Source organism: Pinus tabuliformis, chromosome J, assembly GCF_031772625.1.
Source record: "Pinus tabuliformis cultivar Carrire ecotype Pingquan chromosome J, CPIR1, whole genome shotgun sequence".
NCBI classification, from domain to species: domain Eukaryota; kingdom Viridiplantae; phylum Streptophyta; class Pinopsida; order Pinales; family Pinaceae; genus Pinus; species Pinus tabuliformis.
The window spans coordinates 532015843-532034802 of record NC_142295.1 but is presented as its reverse complement, the minus strand read 5'-3'; the positions used below and the strand labels follow the sequence as shown (position 1 = coordinate 532034802).

General features: G+C 38.5%; 1 protein-coding gene across 2 annotated transcripts in view; it reads right to left on the bottom strand.

The window, feature by feature from the left end:
- Positions 1-4038: 4038 nt before the first annotated feature.
- The window catches only part of LOC149228108 (kinetochore protein SPC25 homolog), a 39912-nt gene continuing 24990 nt past the window's right edge, over positions 4039-18960 (bottom strand). For both annotated transcript variants that reach the window (XM_089378048.1, XM_089378049.1), the window contains exon 7: positions 4039-4487. In XM_089378048.1, the coding sequence (XP_089234174.1) occupies positions 4402-4487 (86 nt within the window). In that variant the 3' untranslated portion in view covers positions 4039-4401. The remainder of the gene's footprint in view (positions 4488-18960) is intronic.

The following is an 18960-nucleotide window of genomic DNA, read 5'->3' as shown; positions in this document are numbered from 1 at the left end:
AATTGCCTGAAGTGGCCGCGTTGGCTCAGGCCGTGGACTATTTCCCTCTTTGAGGGTTTTAACCACGTCAAAAGTACTGGTGTATTGATCTGTGATCTGTTTGTGAGCGGTGTCCTTTGGTGTTCTGTCTGAAGAACTTACCCTGTAAATTCCTACATATGGCAATGATTAGCAACATTCTAGATTCCAAGCCTTCCATTTTTCAAGCTGCAACAAACCAACAAGTATGGCAAGACACCATGGTGAAGGATTGTTAGAGAATCTAAGGCAAGATGACATTAATGATTCTTCTAACTATGATAATTGCATGTGATGTCTTTTTACTTATTAGGATTATCTTCTTCTTATTATTATTATTAAAGTGTGTTCTTCAATCGTCAAACAGCTACCAAAAGAAGAAGATCAACGAGATGTAGGCTTCAAGCCAGGGCAAAACCTCTCCTCTTGAGAGGAAAACCCTTCAATCTCTTCTTCTAGATTCTTTATTGAGACATACCAAGACCCTTGACCAACATTGAAGCCCTTCCAAGACCAAGATCAACTTCTCACTAATGTGCTTGCTTTACTGCTTTCCAAACCTAGCAGAATATTTTCCGAAAACAATACTTCAACCTCCAGCCATAGCCTTTCGGCCCTATCTGTAGATCTACAACTTCAACCCCCCAGCAACAGTTGTTACTTTGCACGTGTGGACTAAAATTGCTTCTTCTTTGCCTCTAGCTGCCTCGCTTGACCTAATTTGTCTTTTGGATCTAGAAGGGGCCTTTGTTGGCCCTTTCCTTTAGCCCTTTTTCATCAGATCGAATCCTCACAACGAAACCCTAGCCAAGCAGCAGAAACCCTAGCGAAAAGCTGCAAAATTTCAGCCTCCTCCTTCGCACTTGTGGAGAGAAAGAGAGGAGGAAATGAATGTATCCAAATGAAGTCGAACTGTCTCCTATATATAGGTCTTCCAGGGGTACGAATTCCAGCTTCTATGCCAACTTGACAAGCTAGCAGGCCGACTTGGTCATGGAAGGTTTAGTAAAATACAAAAATAATTATTTTTACAATTTACAAGATGCCCGATGGGGTCTTCATATTATGAAAATGTCCCTATTTGACTTCTTGAGCTAGGACGACCCTATAAGCACTTTCAATTAGTGCTTGATCTATAAAATAATTTTCTTGGGCAAGAAACCTAAGCTCTGTAATAATAATTATTATTTTTCTTTCTTTTACAAAATACAATAATCAAAAGTAAATTTCATATTTATAAAGACTGAACCTAGTTACTTTCTTCAACAAGCACACCTCCATCATGAAGAATGATGTTTTGGACATAGTGCCAAGACCAAAGGAGAAGTCAATTGTGAGTTCCAAGTGGCTCTACAAGATCAAGCAAGATGTAGATGGCAGCATTGAGAACCAATGCGAGGATTGTGGCGAGAGGGTTCACTGAAAGACAAGGAGCAACATACAAGGAGACATTTGCTCTAGTCACTAGGTACACTTCTATTGGAGTTGTTATGTCTTTTGTTTCATATATGGGATGGAGGATACATTAGATGGAAGTGAAGGTAACTTTCCTTAATGGGATCATTGAGGAAGTGTACATAGAGGAGCCTTAGGGATTTGAGATAAATGGGGAGTCCCATGTGTGCAAGCTTAAGAAATCCTTGTGTGGACTCAAGCAAGAAACGAGAGAATAGTATCCAAGATTGATGGCTATATGCAGAGTATAAGATTCCCCAAAAGCATAGCAGATTCTAATTTATATTATATATTTGTTCAGACTTTTATTTTGGTGTTGTATGTAGACGACTTTTTTTACATGTGCTAAGATGTTCATTACAAGGTGCAAAGCACACATGGCAATGGGCAATTGAGTTTGAGATGAGGGACATTGGCATGATGCATTATGTCTTGGAGTTGGAGGTTCGGCAAAGAGACCAAAGGAGATTTTCCTTAGGCAAGGTAAATATGAAATTCAGAGCCTAAAGAGGTTTTAGATGGAGGATTGCAAACCTAAGGCAACACCCAAGATCACTAATATGAAGAAGGTGACAGTTTCATGTAAGAGTTGGTGGATCCTACAATATATAGGTAACTAACAAGTTCCTTGGTGTATTTGGTCAACACCACGCAAGATGTGCTTTGCAATGAACACCTTGAATCAGTGCAGTGGAGTGAAGGCACTAACATTCAGTAGCGGCAAAACATCTTCTTAATTATTTGAGCGCAATGGAGCATGGTCTGAGCAATGATTAGCAGCATTCTAGATTAGCAGTGATATTCTTGCATTGATTCATGATTATTTATCCTAGATCATATTTTCTGACCACTGTCATGTAACACAATGTGCTTCATGACAGGACTCTGCAATCCATGTAGGGAGAGGCACTCCCCTCCCATAGAGGTTTCAAAACATAAGAAAAATCAAAAGCAGTAGCTTTTAGCTCCGTTTTTAACATTTTATTGTGGGTGTGCCCTGTGTTTATCCTTCATTGGACACTACATTTATGGGATGAATTTTGCTTTCACATCTATGCATTTGTTCAATAATTTCCATTTATAATTAGTTTTACAATGAAAGAGAACAAACAAACAAATACCTTCAGGTTGCATGTAAACAATATACATTGCACCATCACATTTACACAGGAATTTTCAGTTTCTATTCCTAAATTCTATATATATAAACCAAATTTTAGGTTATAACAGACAAAACAACGATTATTATATCTACTATAAATAGACAAATGGATGATTTGGCAACAACCAATATACAAGTTCTGAAATACAATTGAATTTACATTATAAATTCAATGAAATAAAATAGAATTATTGCAACTATTTAATTAATCTCAATGCTCTCCCCGAACTTGCATGCTTATGTAATCATTGGACTAGTATGGCCCAAATGTCCAAATTGCAGTGCCTCCAATTTATCACATAAATCTTCATTTTCAGCAACTAAAAACCATTGGGATTAGCGTTCTGAACATCTGTAGTGAGCTCTGCAAAAGTGCCCTGCCTGTATAAATTAATTTTGCATGTCTTAACATTATCTAGATGGCATTAAAGACATTAACCAACTCCATTTTCAAAACAAAGCCTCTGCTCACACATCCGCATCATATCCTTACTAGTTGTGAACCTAGTGTTAATAATCTTAAAGGAGCCAAGATAATTGCTAGAGAGCAGCTAGGGGTGCAACCCACCAGATGAATGCAGAAAGACTTAGCACCCCTAATCTACAACAGGAGGATTCACTCTGAGAATTCTTAAAACCACTTTGCAGAGGTTGATTATTCATGCAAGTAATGTTTAGAAGGTTCACTCTTTCTGTTAAGTTATCTCTGATATTTTGCTTGACACCTTTTGAATATCATAATCCATGTCAAATTTTCAAGCACCTTTAAAACTAACCTTGAGCATTTTCATAGTTGGCTGGAGATACATGCACGAAGATCCAAAACGTTTCCACGTAACAAAAAATTAAATATGGTGCAAGGCAACAAAATCCATTGTATTCAGACTAATCAGTTATTTGTAGTCCAATTTATGTACAGATTTCTCTTTGCTGGCTGTACGAAGTGGTCTCAAGTTTAGTTTTTGATACTCCTCTCAACAATGCAAATCTGGGTTAAATAAGCTTGAGGGTTAAATAACACGTTCAATAATGAGTCTTTTGGAATTTATGCATCTTATAATGAGCCAGCCACCAAAATTTCTTGGCAACTATAAAATAAGGTTCAACCTCGTGTGATATAAATCAAAAAACATAGACCACACAAGAATCCCAGAGGGACTAAGAGTATTACCAACTTTATTTGTGGGCAGCCAACTACTTAATATAATTGGCAGAATGTACTATATTTTTCAGTAAAACATTCAGTCATCTATATTACATTATTAATGTCACTCTATCTTTCCCTAGACAATCTAGTATCAAGTACTATCGTGTGTGGACTTCAACAGGGCAATCGTTCTTGATTATAAAAGTAAAATATGCTTGCAAAGAATTCAAACCAACATTTCCCTTCAAAGATGACATTAAACTGGAATATGCATCATCCTGTAATCTGATATAATGTGTAAAAATAGTACTTAATGACGTTGAAGTCATTCTACTCGATTTAAACATTTTTGGGTTTATATTCTATAATGTACATATCATGTTCACAAAGCAATATACCAGAAAAGTCAGCATTCTCCAACACCCCCGGCCAGGAGTAATATGTGAAAAGAAACATAATTGAATTATCACTTATAACACTATATTTTACACCATGCAAACAGCATGTTGGTGCTTCATTATATAGTACATTGCTTATTCTCCAAAAAGGATTGCTCCTTTCCATCAACCAGTCACTCCCTGACTAGAATTTACCCAGTGCTTCTTTACTTTGCACACAACTAAGGGGTAACAGGAATGCCAGATTCATGGCTAATTTCATCTGGAGCCAGAAAATTACTTCCAACCTTGTTACTAGTGTCTTGATCTACAAAACAGAAAAGGCAGATAACAATATTAATTATTTGTTGTACAAGCTATACACAAATTAGAAAAACAATCATTTAGAATAAAAGTTGTAAAATGAAAATCCAGAGCATATGAATTATGATCTCTATTCAACATCCATAAAATAGAAATGATTTGATTGTTAGGAGAATATAAAAAATGTTGCTAACACTCCCACAATGGAAACGTACCAGAGTACCCACACTTGATACCATACCAGCGTACCCAAAACACACATCCCATACCCTTCCACACCCCACCATACCCTGGAGCAAGTTCAAGTACCCGGCTGTACCCCAGAGGAATTTCGAGACATACCCCAATAATACCAGTCTACTGTTTTTCTATTAATTAAATTATAAGAATGCTCAATGATGAAGTTTATTGTTATTTGGATGCATTGTTCGAAGTTGAATCATGTGTTGAAAAGTGTAACTAGGTTCGGTCTTCATAATGACATGTAAATATGATTTTATGTAATGAGATGTAAATAAGAAAAATAAAATTATTATATTGACTTGCTTCATGGGTTTCATGAGCAAGGGATTTTGTTTTTGAGTCAAGACTCCCATTGAGAGTCTTTAGGATTTATTTGTCATCTAGTCATAAAATGTTAGAGTCATTGTCATGTAATGAAGTCATGTTACACTTTGTAAAAGGTCAATCTTGTCTATGTAAAGTATCCTCCAAGAACTTGTCATCTATCCTCTTCAAGTCGACCTACAAACAATGAAGGAACATGCTAGAACAAGTCGGCCTAACCTCCAACAGTCATGTCGGCCTAAAGGACATGAGAAGAAGTGTATATATAGCCTAACTTGGCCTCACTTGAAGACACACATTCGATCAAGCAACTTGACTTGAATTCGGTGAAGGAAAAGTGCGAAGCAAAAGTAAAGCAGAAGAACAAAGAAGAGGCAGAAGAGAAGTGTGAAGAAAGGGCAGTGAAAGAGTTTCTTTTGGGGCAGCGAAAGACATTCTTCTGGGGCAGTGAAGAAGGGTTCTTCTGGACAAGCGAAGAAGGAGGTTTCTTTTGGGCAGCGAAGAAGAGATTCTTTTGGGGCAGCGAAGAGGAAGTTTCTTTAGGCAGTGAAGGAGAAGTTTCTCCTAGGGCAGCGAAGGAAGGATTCTTCTAGGAGACCGAGATTCTCTAGAGGAAGCCAGTGACATCCTAGAGACTGAGTTTCTCTAGAGGAAGTCAAAAAAAAGGACTATGAAGGATAGAGACCGAGTTTCATTAGAGGGAACCAAGGAGAGCAGTTCAAGATCAAGAAGAAAGGCAAGGAAGGGAAGAGACAGCGCATCAAAGTTAATGACAAGGTTCTTGGGAGGATGCTAGAGTCAAGGGTCTGTATCATGGTTTGGTACTTATCAATTGAGGATCTAGAAAAAGAATTTTGATCGGGGTTTCCTCTCGAGAAGTGAGAGGTTTTACTCGAACCTAGCATACTAGAGTATCACACTCTTCACTGAGATGCCTCTCTCAATGTCTTGTTTTGCTGCATGGTGTGTCTTCTCAGTCTCCTTAGCCTTGTTTTTATAACTTTATGTTGAGCTAAATCCCTAACTCTAATCTCCAAAGTGATTGACGACCGAAATTAGATCTCGCCTCACTTGTGATCAAAGGTTGAGATTAAAACACAATCATTAAAGTAATTATTTCACTTTTCCTGAATTTAATTTCACTCAATTAGCCAACATAATAATTATGTGTTTTTCCTAAGTCAAAACTTAGGCTAAGTTACAAAAGAAACTTGCTCACACTTAAGCAAGTGTCCTAAGGAGGTCTGTGGATGACTTCTTGCACGCCTAGACGCTTAGGCCTGTGCAGAAGTACTTGCACAAGCTACAAACATCAACAGAGCAAACAATTTTCTAAGTCTAATATTTTTACAAGCATTATCTCATGTTGATTTTTACCCTAGATTTGATAGCCACACTACCAACATGACAAAGGCCCCATTTCAATGATATGGCAAAACTCTTGACAAGACAAATTTCTAAAAGCAGATTTGCAAATTCTTGACACCAGAATTTACCATGCAAAGTTAAGTGTTAAATCAATGACTTCTGCAAGTACATCTATTGCTTCCAAAAGTTTGAGATAGTTTGAGTTCTATTTCTAGAGATTTTCTAACCGACAAGAGGGACACCATATTCAATATTTTAGATCAAACTTCGTTCCATTTTTAGCAAGATTCCCATGCATGCATGTTACATGCAACACTTGGAGTGCATGCATGGGAAAATGATAGTGTCAAACAGGTACTTTTCAATTTTTAGATCTATTATTTCAAGAATGTTTCTATTTTTTGAAACTTGCTATTTTCAGGAAAAAGTTGTAGTTTTAGTACGCATGTGGTGGTTTCCCTAAAGGCTATTCTTCAAATTTCAAATTTGTTATTTTTGGAAAGTTCATATATCTTGACACCTACTTTCTTGGAAACTAACTAGGTTTCTCAATACCCTTTATGATTGAAGAAGTCTAATTTTAGAGTCTCTAATTTTAAAAAATTATTATACATGGATGGCTTTATCTAGTGATTTGAGAAGAAAAAAACCCAGAAATTTCAATTCATATTGTCAAATGCAAAATTAGGTCTAAACTAGGGCTTTCATTGTTGAAATATGTAACTAGGTTCGGTCTTCATAATGTCTTATGTAATCTTCATTTCATGTATTTCATGTAAAGAGAAAAGAAAAAAATTATTATTATTTTAGAGCATGGGTTTCATGCTCAAGGTCATTTTATTTATAGGTCAAGCACCCATTGTGTGTTTCTAGGGCTTTTTCATAAATTCGAGTCAAAGAGTCATTGTAATATGTAAAAGACCCTATTGGGCATGTTGTATCATGTAAAAGGAATAACTCGACCTCATCAGGAATCATCCAAGATCTTCCAATGAAGCACGTTGAATAAAAGAAAGGGGCCAAGAAGAAGAGTGAAAAAGAGGAGAAGGAAGAGATGATAAGATCAAAGTTTTAGAGGAATGTTTTGGGCTATTCCTACCACACGTACGAAGATAATTAGGGCATCATTCTACTACAACAAGACCAAAAATTTCAAACACCATAAAGATTAAAGTTTGGGGCTCACAAGGACAAAGTTTGAAGGTCGAGTTATCAAGGAGAGAAGATCAAACCAAGCAAAGGAGAAAGGAGCAAAGTTCACCATCTTTTCCCACATGTGTGATTTAGGGTTTCTGCAGTAGAGGCTGAAAATTGACCGAAAATCTGAAATAGCGGCTGAAATCTGAAGTGTGAAGCTAGTTTGACTTGAGTTGACTTTGTGGAAGAGAAGGCTCATCAAAGGAGAGTTTGACTTGGCCTTGGAGGGGTCTTTGTCTTGGGTTTTAGGTCTTGGAATTCGTCATTTGAAGATTCTATAAGAAGAGAAGAATTTTTGTTGGTTTTCCTCTCAAAAGGAGAGGTTTTGGTATGGGCTAGCAGCCTACATTTTGTGTCCTCTTGTCTCATTTATCTTCATAGTTTGGTAGTTGTTTGATGATAAGAACACAATAATAATCAAATGAAAAAAGAATCTAATTACAAGTACATCAAGTTAAGTAAAAGAATATCACAAGCAGTTATCAAAATAAGAGAAATCACCCTAATCTAGCTACCCATAGATTTCTCAACAATCATTATGTCTAAAAATGTTGATTGGGTTTTTTTCTAGAATCGTATCCATTGTATTTTTTTGGACTTTACTCTATCAATTTTGAGCCAAGAAGAGGGGACCACACTTGAGGTCTACTAATAGTAGCTACAATTTACTGTTAGAAAAGGGTAGTGCTCCACTTAAGGTTTTTATTTTCAACTTTGACCTTGGTAAGAGAAGACACCCCACTTGAAATTATTCCAAGCAATCTTTAGTGGCTACTCTTGGTAAACTAGTGCGCCCTCCTTAGAGGACCAACAAAGCAATAGATGAGGAAGGCTTTTAGGCAAAATTCCTGAAGCATGGCATCCAACCTCTTGAGGCTTATATTGTTAATCCATTCAACTATGTGATTTGTTCCAACTTCCCCCCTGCTTGGGCAAGACACATTATCCATTTGATCTTGTGCCTAGGGAGGCACTACTCTAGAGACTTCAATACATTGGCATATATGAGACCCATCTAGTAGCCAACATGAGATACAAGTCAATTTTGGATCACCTCAGGATGGCACATGGCCTTTCTGACTTTATCCAAAGGACCATTGGGGAAAAACAAGGGTGCCCCCTCTCGTCGACCCTCTTTGAGATTTACATCGATGAGCTGGAATCCTTCCTCCATGAGCTCACCCAAGAGGATGACGGTTCCCTTCTACATCAAGTGTTGATCTCACTGCTCATTTTTGCAAATGACTTGATCCTATTAGCATCTACTCCCGAGGGTCTATAGAGACAAATAGACACCCTAGCCAGTTTTTGTGACCTTCGACAGTTGACAATCAAACTAGGTAAAACCAAGATTATGATCTTCAATGCTTCAAAGAAAACACTTACAGATATGAATTTCTACTTTTGAGGGGAAGAGATAGAGGTCACCACATCATACATCTACATGGGAGTACAATTCACATGACCTTTTGTGCTCATCTTTTGCTTGGTTTCTCTCCTCCACAGTGTTAGATCTTTCAAAGATTCAGTTATCAAGAGACTGGTACCCCTACTTTGCACTTTGTTTGTCGAAGGCCATCGCTCTGGCTCACTCCTAAGGCCAGGGTTCTCAAATGCTTCTCAACTTCTCCATACACTGACCATCTTCCCAAAGCATCTTCCCCCCTTCAAATTCTCCCTTGTTGCATCGAGTCATCTCATGTCACCCAAACAGATGGTGAATTAGTTCATCAAAGAGGATATCTACAAATTGTACATTCAAGACCTATGCCCAAAAATTTCCTCCTACCTTGAACATTTCCTAGAGTTACAAGATGTTATCATTGTTCAACCAAACACTGCATGCACTCATTCAGGATCCCTTTGGGCCAATTTTGGGTTGGTTCTCATCGACTCGGAGTGGAGACTAACCACCATATACCACGATTTTACAGGATCTGCTACGATTTGATAGGATCTTCTAGGTATGTCACCTTTAAGAGCAAGAGACAGAGCAACACCTCATCTTTAGGTGCCCCGTATACTACAAGATCAGGGGGTGCTATCACTGCCTCTATAAAGATTCAAGAGGATCCCTCTCTACCTTCGTCTGCTATCTTGACCAAAGATGCCTAGCCCTTGTCATCAAGGAGATTTTCAGACACATATCTCAAATCCTACATACCCCACCTCACTTGGGGATGATTCGAACAATCACATCATATTTTTAGGTTGATTCATGATCAAAGCAGCAAGTAGCGAGCCAAGATCCAGAGTATTTCAGATAGCAGAGTAGTGAGACATCAAGTCTCACCTCATTCCCCCACCCCTTGGGAGGCAAACCAATATCCTTGGGACTGTTATGAAGGTGTCAAACAACACATCAGTTCACTCACACCTAGGGCGTCAAAGGGATTAGTTCCAAACAGTTCCCAAATAGGGTGCACCTCCCCGCCCACCCCAAAACCAACAGGCCCCTCCCCAACCCCAATGAAGCAACCAGAGACTTATCCAAACCTTTTTTGCTTTGGCCTCGGATGTTAGGAGGATCCCTCGATCCTGCATGCCCCCCAAGATCATGGAGTCAGGTTGCTCATTGGATCCAGAGGACTTTGATAGTGAGCCACCACCATTGTCACCCCCCTCGTCGTCAACTATCAAACTCGAGCATTCTTGACATCATCGACCTCCAACCCTGGACTTATTCACTTAGTCTTCTACATCAAAAAGACTTTTCATCCAATTATATAAATGTTTATGAGTTTGTCTATTGTTGCATTTATTCTTTACATCATTTATCCTAGATTTAGCTTTGGCATTTTCTAAGAGTTGTGTTTACACTCCCACATTGTACTCGTACTGGATGTATCCTTCAATCTCAGTAACCTACTTTTGTGGTCATTTATTGAACATTAATAAAAGTATCCTCTCTTACCTTAGAGAAGATTCATCACATATTCCAATGCTCTTGGTTTCTATTTCAAACCCTAACTAGTAACCAAATTGAGAAGATTATTTTTGGTAGATCTCTTCTCTATATTTAACTTGACTAGTGTGCCCTCATTGATCTTTCGCAAAGCAATTCTTGTACTCATATGGGAGACTATTGCCTTCTTCCATCCATTCTATTGCAGACAAATGCGGGTGCATAAGTTGGAACTTTTGATTGTTGCTAGCCTTTTGTGATCAATTATTGCAATAGAAGATTGAACTTAAGGGGAGTCTTTTTTTTCATGGTGCTATTAGCTAGAGAATTGTGCCTCATTTGAGACTATTTAAGCGTATTTTATGTGCCTTTTGGAACTATTGTGCAAATGGTTAAGCTCCCAACTTGAGGGTTTACCCACTGATTCATTTTAGTTATTTTCAACCATTGCTTTGAACAAGGAAAATTTTATGGCTAAAGTCACCATTTGGCTAATTTTCCGTTCTTATCCAAAAATAATTCATTAATTTCCCTTTTTTCTAAAAATTATTTGCCCAAATTTCTATAGGATAAAATTCTTTTACTTTAAAAATGCCAATTTTCTTAGAAACCATATAAATCCTCAAAAAAATTGTCAAATATTTATAGTTGGCATTTTGAGAATTAGTAAGATTTGCTTAAGCGTATTGTAGATTTCCAAAAGAGGTTGGTACTCTTATAATTTTGGGGCTTTAATAGCAACTTCAGCAGATGAGTCTCAGCTTTTCCGCAAATGGGTATCGACCTATACATAAGATGAGACTATTGCCTTCTTCCATCCATTCTATTGCAGACAAACGCGGGCACATAAGTTGGAACTTTTGATTGTTGCTAGCCTTTTGTGATCAATTACTGTAATAGAAGATTGAACTTAAAGGGAGTCTTTTCTTTCATGGTGCTATTAGCTAGAGAATTGTGCCTCCTCATAGTCCACTCACTCCTTCTGGGAGAACCCTCTCACCACGAACCTAGCCTTATGCTTCTCAATATTACCATTTGTAGCATGCTTAATCTTATAGACCCTCTTCAAATTAACCACTAATTTCCCCTTTGGCCTCATCACAATATCCCACACATCATTCTTCATGATGGAAGCATACTCTTCCAAAAAGTATCCCTCCAAACTTGCTGGCCCACTGCCTCATCATAACTATTGGGCTTAAAATCAATGATGTCACTCACAAGCGATATATAACTAGGAAACTATCTCAATGGTCTGCTCTCCTTGAAAGTACTCTAAGGATCCACCAAAAGCTCTTAAGCATCTCTCAATGTTTGCTCAAGCCATCTCGACCTCCTCCTAACGAAAGTAGGAGGAGCCTCCACTCCCCGTTCTAATCTAAAGAGTAAGTCCCTATTGTTGGGGTCATTGGTCTCTCCTTAACTTCAAAGCCTCTCACTCCCTATCTTCTACTATTGCTAAAAAGGGTTCATGTGACATCCTAAAGGCTTGGCTCTCCTTGAACCTAATCCCGCTCACCACAATATTCCAATACGGTAGAATTTAGACCCTAAATTCTTTTGAAGTTTCATTGTAACCAACAAAGATGAGTGTGTTGAAGGCTCCAACGCCATCCTCTTCTTTGAAGGTACATGGATATGTATCAAACACCCTAAGATACAAAAAATGCCCAACCTACAATCTCACCCTTGTGAATGCTTCCTCGAGAATCTTGCCCTTCGAGACCTTGAGAGGACTCTTGTTTTGATTGTGCATTGCCTTGTTGCAAAGCTTTTGCCAAAAGAAACATGGACAGATCCTGATCATGTATCATAACTTTGGCAACTCCAATAATGGCCTTATTCTTCCTCTCTGCAAACCCCATTTTGTTGTGGGTTGTAAGGCATCGTCAAAGCTTTTTTATTCCTGCCTCCTTGCAAGAATTCTTGAAATCATTGGAGTTATTCCAATGACTAGTTCTCCCCATTGTCAAACCTCAAAACTCTAACCTTCCTCCATGTCTAGTTCTCCACAGCTTTAAACTCTTGAAATTGACTAAAGACCTCATACTTGGTCTTCATGAAGTAGATCCACATCTTCCTGGAGAAGTCATCTATCAAGGTCACACAATAACTTTAACCACTCAAATATGAAACTAACATAGGACCACACATCTAAATGCGCTAGATCCAATATGCCCTTAGACCTGTTGTCACTACTAGGAGAGGTCATCTTCGCATACTTGCCAAGTGCACAACCCCTGCACACACCCTGCTGCTCTACATTGAACTCTAAAAGACTAGTGGCAATCTCCCTCAATATAGTTAAGGTTGTGTGTTGCAAGTGACCCATCCTCCCTTGCCATAACTCGCACAAACAATCATTGTCATGAACTATAGCACGTACAAGTTAACACTTCAATATGTATAAGTTCCCTTCTTTGCTCCCAATCACATGTCTTGTGCTCAAATTGGAAGCTGTCAACCTGACAAGTACATATCCATCTTGGAAGTAAACGTCATACCCCTTATCCTCCATGATTGAGAGCCTGAGACTACTAGAAGTTTCTTAGCCACCCCTAGAACATATAGTACCTCTGTCAACTCCAAAAGCTCTCTTGACTCTAATAGTTCCAACTACCTCTACTACACATGGCATTATTGCCAAGCTCCACATGTAGCTTTGTCTCCCTCTGAAATACTAGTGCAAAACTCCATCATATGATGACAAGCACCATTGTTGAGGACCATACACCTGTGGCTATGGTGCCAAAAAGACAAGACACCAATGAGAACTCCTCAAACCTAGCGGTAAACTCATTGATCTATGAATCTGTTCAAGCTACAATCTTTGACTTCCCCTTGCACTTCTTGTTCAGAAATTCGTTGATTTGGGGTAGCATCGGATGTGCTCTAGGCCTCAAATTTTGCAAGGAGGCTTGGGCACATGTATTCCGAAGAACCCAGAAACTGCTTTGGGAAATTCCACCCAAAGATGATTTTATTAAAATAATTAATATTTTAAATGGAATTCCTTAGTCTAAACTTAAGAAAAAAAAATATTAATGGGTATTAATCTAGTTGTGGGTGTAACTTGTAAAAAAAGAAGGAGATCAAGTCAAAACGATCTGAGCCTTTGGTTAGGAGTTAATCTAGGTCGTTGGTTGTCCAACATGAAGATATAAGAAGGGGCTTAAGGGTCATTTGGAAAATACATCGAGAGATCAAAAGATCGAATTTCTGAAGTGAGAAGCTCTCAGGAGGGAATTCGATTGAGAAGATTTCTTGCAGATGAGGGGCAAGGATAGTTGGGTTGGAGGATCTTCTCCGAAACCCCGAATACTCAGCAGAGAGGCAGAGAAGCACCAATGGAGGCAGCGCAAACCCAGGAAGGACTGACGTTGGGCCAAGAGGGCCCACATAGTGCTTGACGTAGAGCCAGAAGGGCCAGCTCAGAGGCAGAGCTGCCTTCCAGCAAAAGTCTGAAATTTGCCGAGGAGTTGCCGGATCAACTGGGAGGATTGACGTCAAAGCTCCAGAAGGCAAGGAGACCCAGCGCAGAGCTGACGCGGAGCCTCAGAGAGCTCCACGCAGTTACTGCGAAGGGGCATCGCAGTTGTAGCCAAGGATAGTCAGTTCAGCTGTCGGATCAGAGGGATTTGTCGAGTGAAGTGAGGTAATCTCACTAAGTTTTCCTAAAGGCATCCAGAGTGAAGGCTACAGTAGTATTTACTTCGATATTTACCGTAGAACACAGTAGATAACTTGTATGGATTAACAAGTAGGAGAAGTAACAGCAGTGTGCTACAGTAGGGATTCTTGTTGTGGAATTTTCACAAAATTGACCTGCATAATGGCCAAGCTTGTGACATGCAAAGCACTTAATTTTGTTTGTCTCGTTCTTCCCATCCTATGACGCAGTTTCCCCACTCACATTCTTCTTGGGTTTTCCCTTCCCCTTCCTTGTCTAACTAGCAAGGACAAGGCTCTCATCATCCCCTTTTTGTTGGCCACCATGTATAGACTCCTCTGGAATCTCCTCTTGGATGAAGTCATCCCACGACCTCTCCCAATATAGAAGCTTCTCTCGTGCCACAATACCCTTATTGAAGGGATCCCATGGCTTTGTGAAGCCATTCAAGGTCACCCCTACAAGCACCTCATCTAACACAGCCTCCACAATTGCAACCAACTCATCACCAACTTGTGTGATCCTATTGAGATAAGATGTTATGGTATTTGCCCTAGACATCTTGCTGCTCTTGAGCTTTTACCTCAACACAATTTTTTTGTTGTGATTGTCACTCTGGCACAATTTAGTTAGAGCTTCCCACATTTTCCTAGCTAATTTTTTTTGAAAAAAAATGAGGGATCACATCATCCTTCACCCCATCCAGAATGATCCTTTGGATTTCAAATCCCTTTGGTTATGGGTGGCCAGTTTTGCAACATTGATAGGAGGGGTGAATTCTTGATCTGCAAACTCTTAGATCCCATTCTCCATCAACATCAATGCTACCTTCTCCTTCCAAGGATTGTAGTTGGAGGCACCCTCCAACCAATCTTCAAACCTCAACCCTACTGTAGTCATTCTCACAACTTCCAAATCAAATACTCAAACCCTAAAAAAATATAATTGCTGGAAAATTCTTTATCGTTGTAAACCCCTGTGACAAATCAATCATCTCTATCTAAGTTTTGGTGCTCTCATAAAATGTTAATTTTTCAATATCACATCCGATTTATTATTCTCAGCAATTTATTTTATACCCATAAATTAAATTCACCCCAGCAATATTTTTTTAATTGTTAAATAAAAAAGACATTGCTATTTAACTTAAATAATTTACAACAAAAAAATTACTAGTAAATCAGTCACAAAATACAGTAAAAATTCACCGAATAAATTCTCCTTCACTTTTCTATTATTCAGGGAAATTAGGGCCTCTTTTAAAAAGAAAATCGACCCACAGAGAATACATAGAAAATACAGCATTAGAGCCTACAAATTTGGCCCCCTCAAAAATTCGACTTGCACCTGTGTTGGTTGTCCTTCACAATTTCGATGCCCCTATAGCAAGTTGGCCTCCTCCCAACTCTAGTGTCAACCCTCTCGACCTCCCAAAACTCTTGGCTTGCCTGCTAGAACTTGGCCTCAACAATTTCAACCTCCTCCACGCAACACACCCTCAGCCTATCCACAGATGAGTCTTGACCCTCCTCTTGTGCACTCAATCTGCAAACCTATGCCCATATGAATCTTGTAGTTGCACACTTTTCACCTCTCTTCAGTCTTGAGTCTCTCAATCGCTTGAGAAAATCACTCTCCCAAGAATGGATGTATATTCCTCCTCTCTCATAGACTTCTTTTACATTTTTCATTAAGCCAAATCCCTAACCCTCAATCTCCAAAGCAATCGATGGCTAGGATTAAATCCTAGCCCACTTAGATCAACGATAGACATTAGATCTAATTCACTAAAAAGAATTAAATTCATTTTTCATTAGCTTAATTGCCAACATTAATTAATTAATGTTCTTTTCCTAAGATAAACTTAGGAAATAAATCATAAAAGTCACTTACTCAACATAAGCAAGTACCTAAAGAAACTTTTGGACATCCTCTGCATGCTTGACACCTAACCTATGCAGAAGCGCCCATCCAAGCAATCAACATCAAGATGTTGGAGATATGCCATTTGGCGACGGTTATATCTTCACTATATGGTCCATGTTTAGCATTATGGAGTGAAATTCTATTGTGATGTGAATGCCTTCACCCCAATGCTGAGAAATACAACATGAATAGGAACTTTCGCACAAGTTTAGTGTGGAAAAGATAGAAGTGGTTTGAGATATTTGGAAGCATAACTCTATTTTGTAATTCATTTTAGGGAAAATGGAAAAGTTTTATATTTAATTGTTGACCCTAATAAAGTGTATATAATGCATTAATCACTCAAGTCTCAGACTAGCATGAATCTCAATCGTACATCTCACCAAGACATTAGAGTTTTGGTAGATTAAGGCATCAGCTAAAAGTATAAAGACAAGTCAAGATAGAGAGTTTGGATAGAGTTTTTGTCAAACAGGAACAACAACTAGTTGAGAAAAGCTGAAGAGCAAGAGAGGAGCCAAAAGCAAAGGAAACCAGGCCGTACAACACCCATCCACACAGCAGATCGGTACAACCGTATGGATCCGTACAGTAAATCATACAAAGGTGTATGGTAGATCTATACAGTTGTATAAAGCCATACAATAGAGCTGAACCATCATGTGGAGCAGTACAATAGGTCATACAATCTTCCATGTGAGCTGGTTCTTCTTGCTTTTTGTGTAGATCTGATTTTGATTATCCATGCAACTATTAGTGTGGCAGAGTGTGAAGGTTTCCTTGTAATATTTGAACGATGAATGAAAATATAATTTTGAAGGAGAAATTACCTATGTATTGTGAGACTATTTTATGCTTCGACAATTTACTTTTCCAATTATTGTGTGATTGATGCTATATTCTGAAATTAATTTCTGCATTAACTGAATTGAGCAATTTATTTGTTTAATTGAGATCACGAGGACAGCAGTCACCTAGGGCTGGAAACTTCTACATCCAGGGCCCACTTGCTCATAGTAACATGGATGTTGTAAATAGGGCGAACCCTATTTTGCACTAGGTATCCATAACACCCAACTTGGTTGTGTATCTTGGCCAAGGCCAACCTAAATTCACACTGGCTACTCATACACCTACTGACTAGTGCATACACACCCTCTCAATTGTATTCAAGCTCAATCAGGAGTATCCCAATTGCATATTCATAAACCCATTTTGAGACTATATTTGAGTTGGGTATCCATAAGCCAACTCTCAAACTATATTTCATATTTTTTTCAACTGCATTCAAGCTTTTGAAAATGTAATTGAGTTAGGTATACATAAACCCACTCTCTTTTGTATTTCAGCCTTGTCAACCTTGTATCAATTTGGGTATTCATAAACACACTCTTTTGTAAACAACCATGGTCAAGCTCATTATTAATGTGTATTAGTTGTTTAGTGTTTGCCTTAAAGCTGACCTATTCAAAACTATTTTATTATATTCATGGGTTTACTATGTGAGCCCACAACCCCTCTTGATGAGGGTACCCTATCTCTTGAGTTGTGAAGAAATGCATGTAGAAATTTAGAGATCTGCAGCCCATCCCAGTTTCAGTTATTTTGCATGTAGTTTAATGCCCAGGGCCCCACATATAAATGTTGATAAACAACTATTTGCAAATTTAAAAGAAACACTTCAGGCTACTTCTACACTTTTCATTTTTCAGCAGATAGAAAATAAAGACAAGCATTCACAGAAATTTAGACACGCTTGTTTTTGGTCAAACTTGACACTGGAAAAACCCACAAGGGGAAAACTAGTGATAAGGAATATTTTATTTGCTTCAATTCTCAGGGAAATATGGACAGTATGAAATACAAAAACTGAGGTACTTATCTCCCTTGAAATTTGGGCCACTAGACTGAAATTTCTGCCCTTAATTTCAGTGTTGTGTATCTCTGCTAGTTCCTTGTAAATCTAGCCACTGCACAGCATTAAATACCTCTGATATGGTCCCACTGGAAGCACACTTGCAGCCTTGAGTTTCCAGTCACAAACTGACTGCATCTCCTAGCATTTCCGCCTGTTTTCTCACTGTCAAACTCAGTTGAAATTTCCAGACTTCGCAGACCTGAACCTCCTTGAAATGCAGACCTGGGCTTCCTAGAAACTCTGCCCTGGGGTGATTTCTCTCACAGCTGTAGCATATTTTCCTTCTAGCAGCCATTGCTCTCTCACAGCAAACCTGCAATCTCTGCTTGAAAGTCTCCTCTTCCTCCTTGCTCTTCTTCTCCAAAATGCTCATGAAGAATACAATAAGCTCTCTACCTTTTTCCTCCCTTCTTAGCTCTCATTAGATAGGTGAACCCTAACCCTTTTAATCAAGGGCTGAGACTAGATCTCAGCCCTCTAGATCAATGATGGAGATCATTCCATCACTTGATCCCCTTTTCATGTCATCCCCCTCATTAATGACTCCTAGTCACTTTATAACTTTATATTTGTACCCTGTACTTTTTTTCCACATAAGTCAACTTAAATTTATAAAATGACTTTAACATTAAAAAGTACCTAGTACATAAAGTACCACATAAGGTGACTTTATAACATGACTTTAATATAACTCATAAAGTCACATGCTAAAAAGGTGTTATAAAGTGTTTTCCTAGGCCAAAAAAAAGGCAAATGCACTAGGAAATGCCTCCTTGGTACTTTTTTCTTCAACAATGCACGCTCGACAATCATTTGAAAATTAAGTATTTCTAATATTAAAACAATTTCTTCTTTAGACTACAAGGAAAATATCAAGAGTTTCTCTCTTGTGTATTTTCATCTCTATAGTGCATTATGGATCAGCG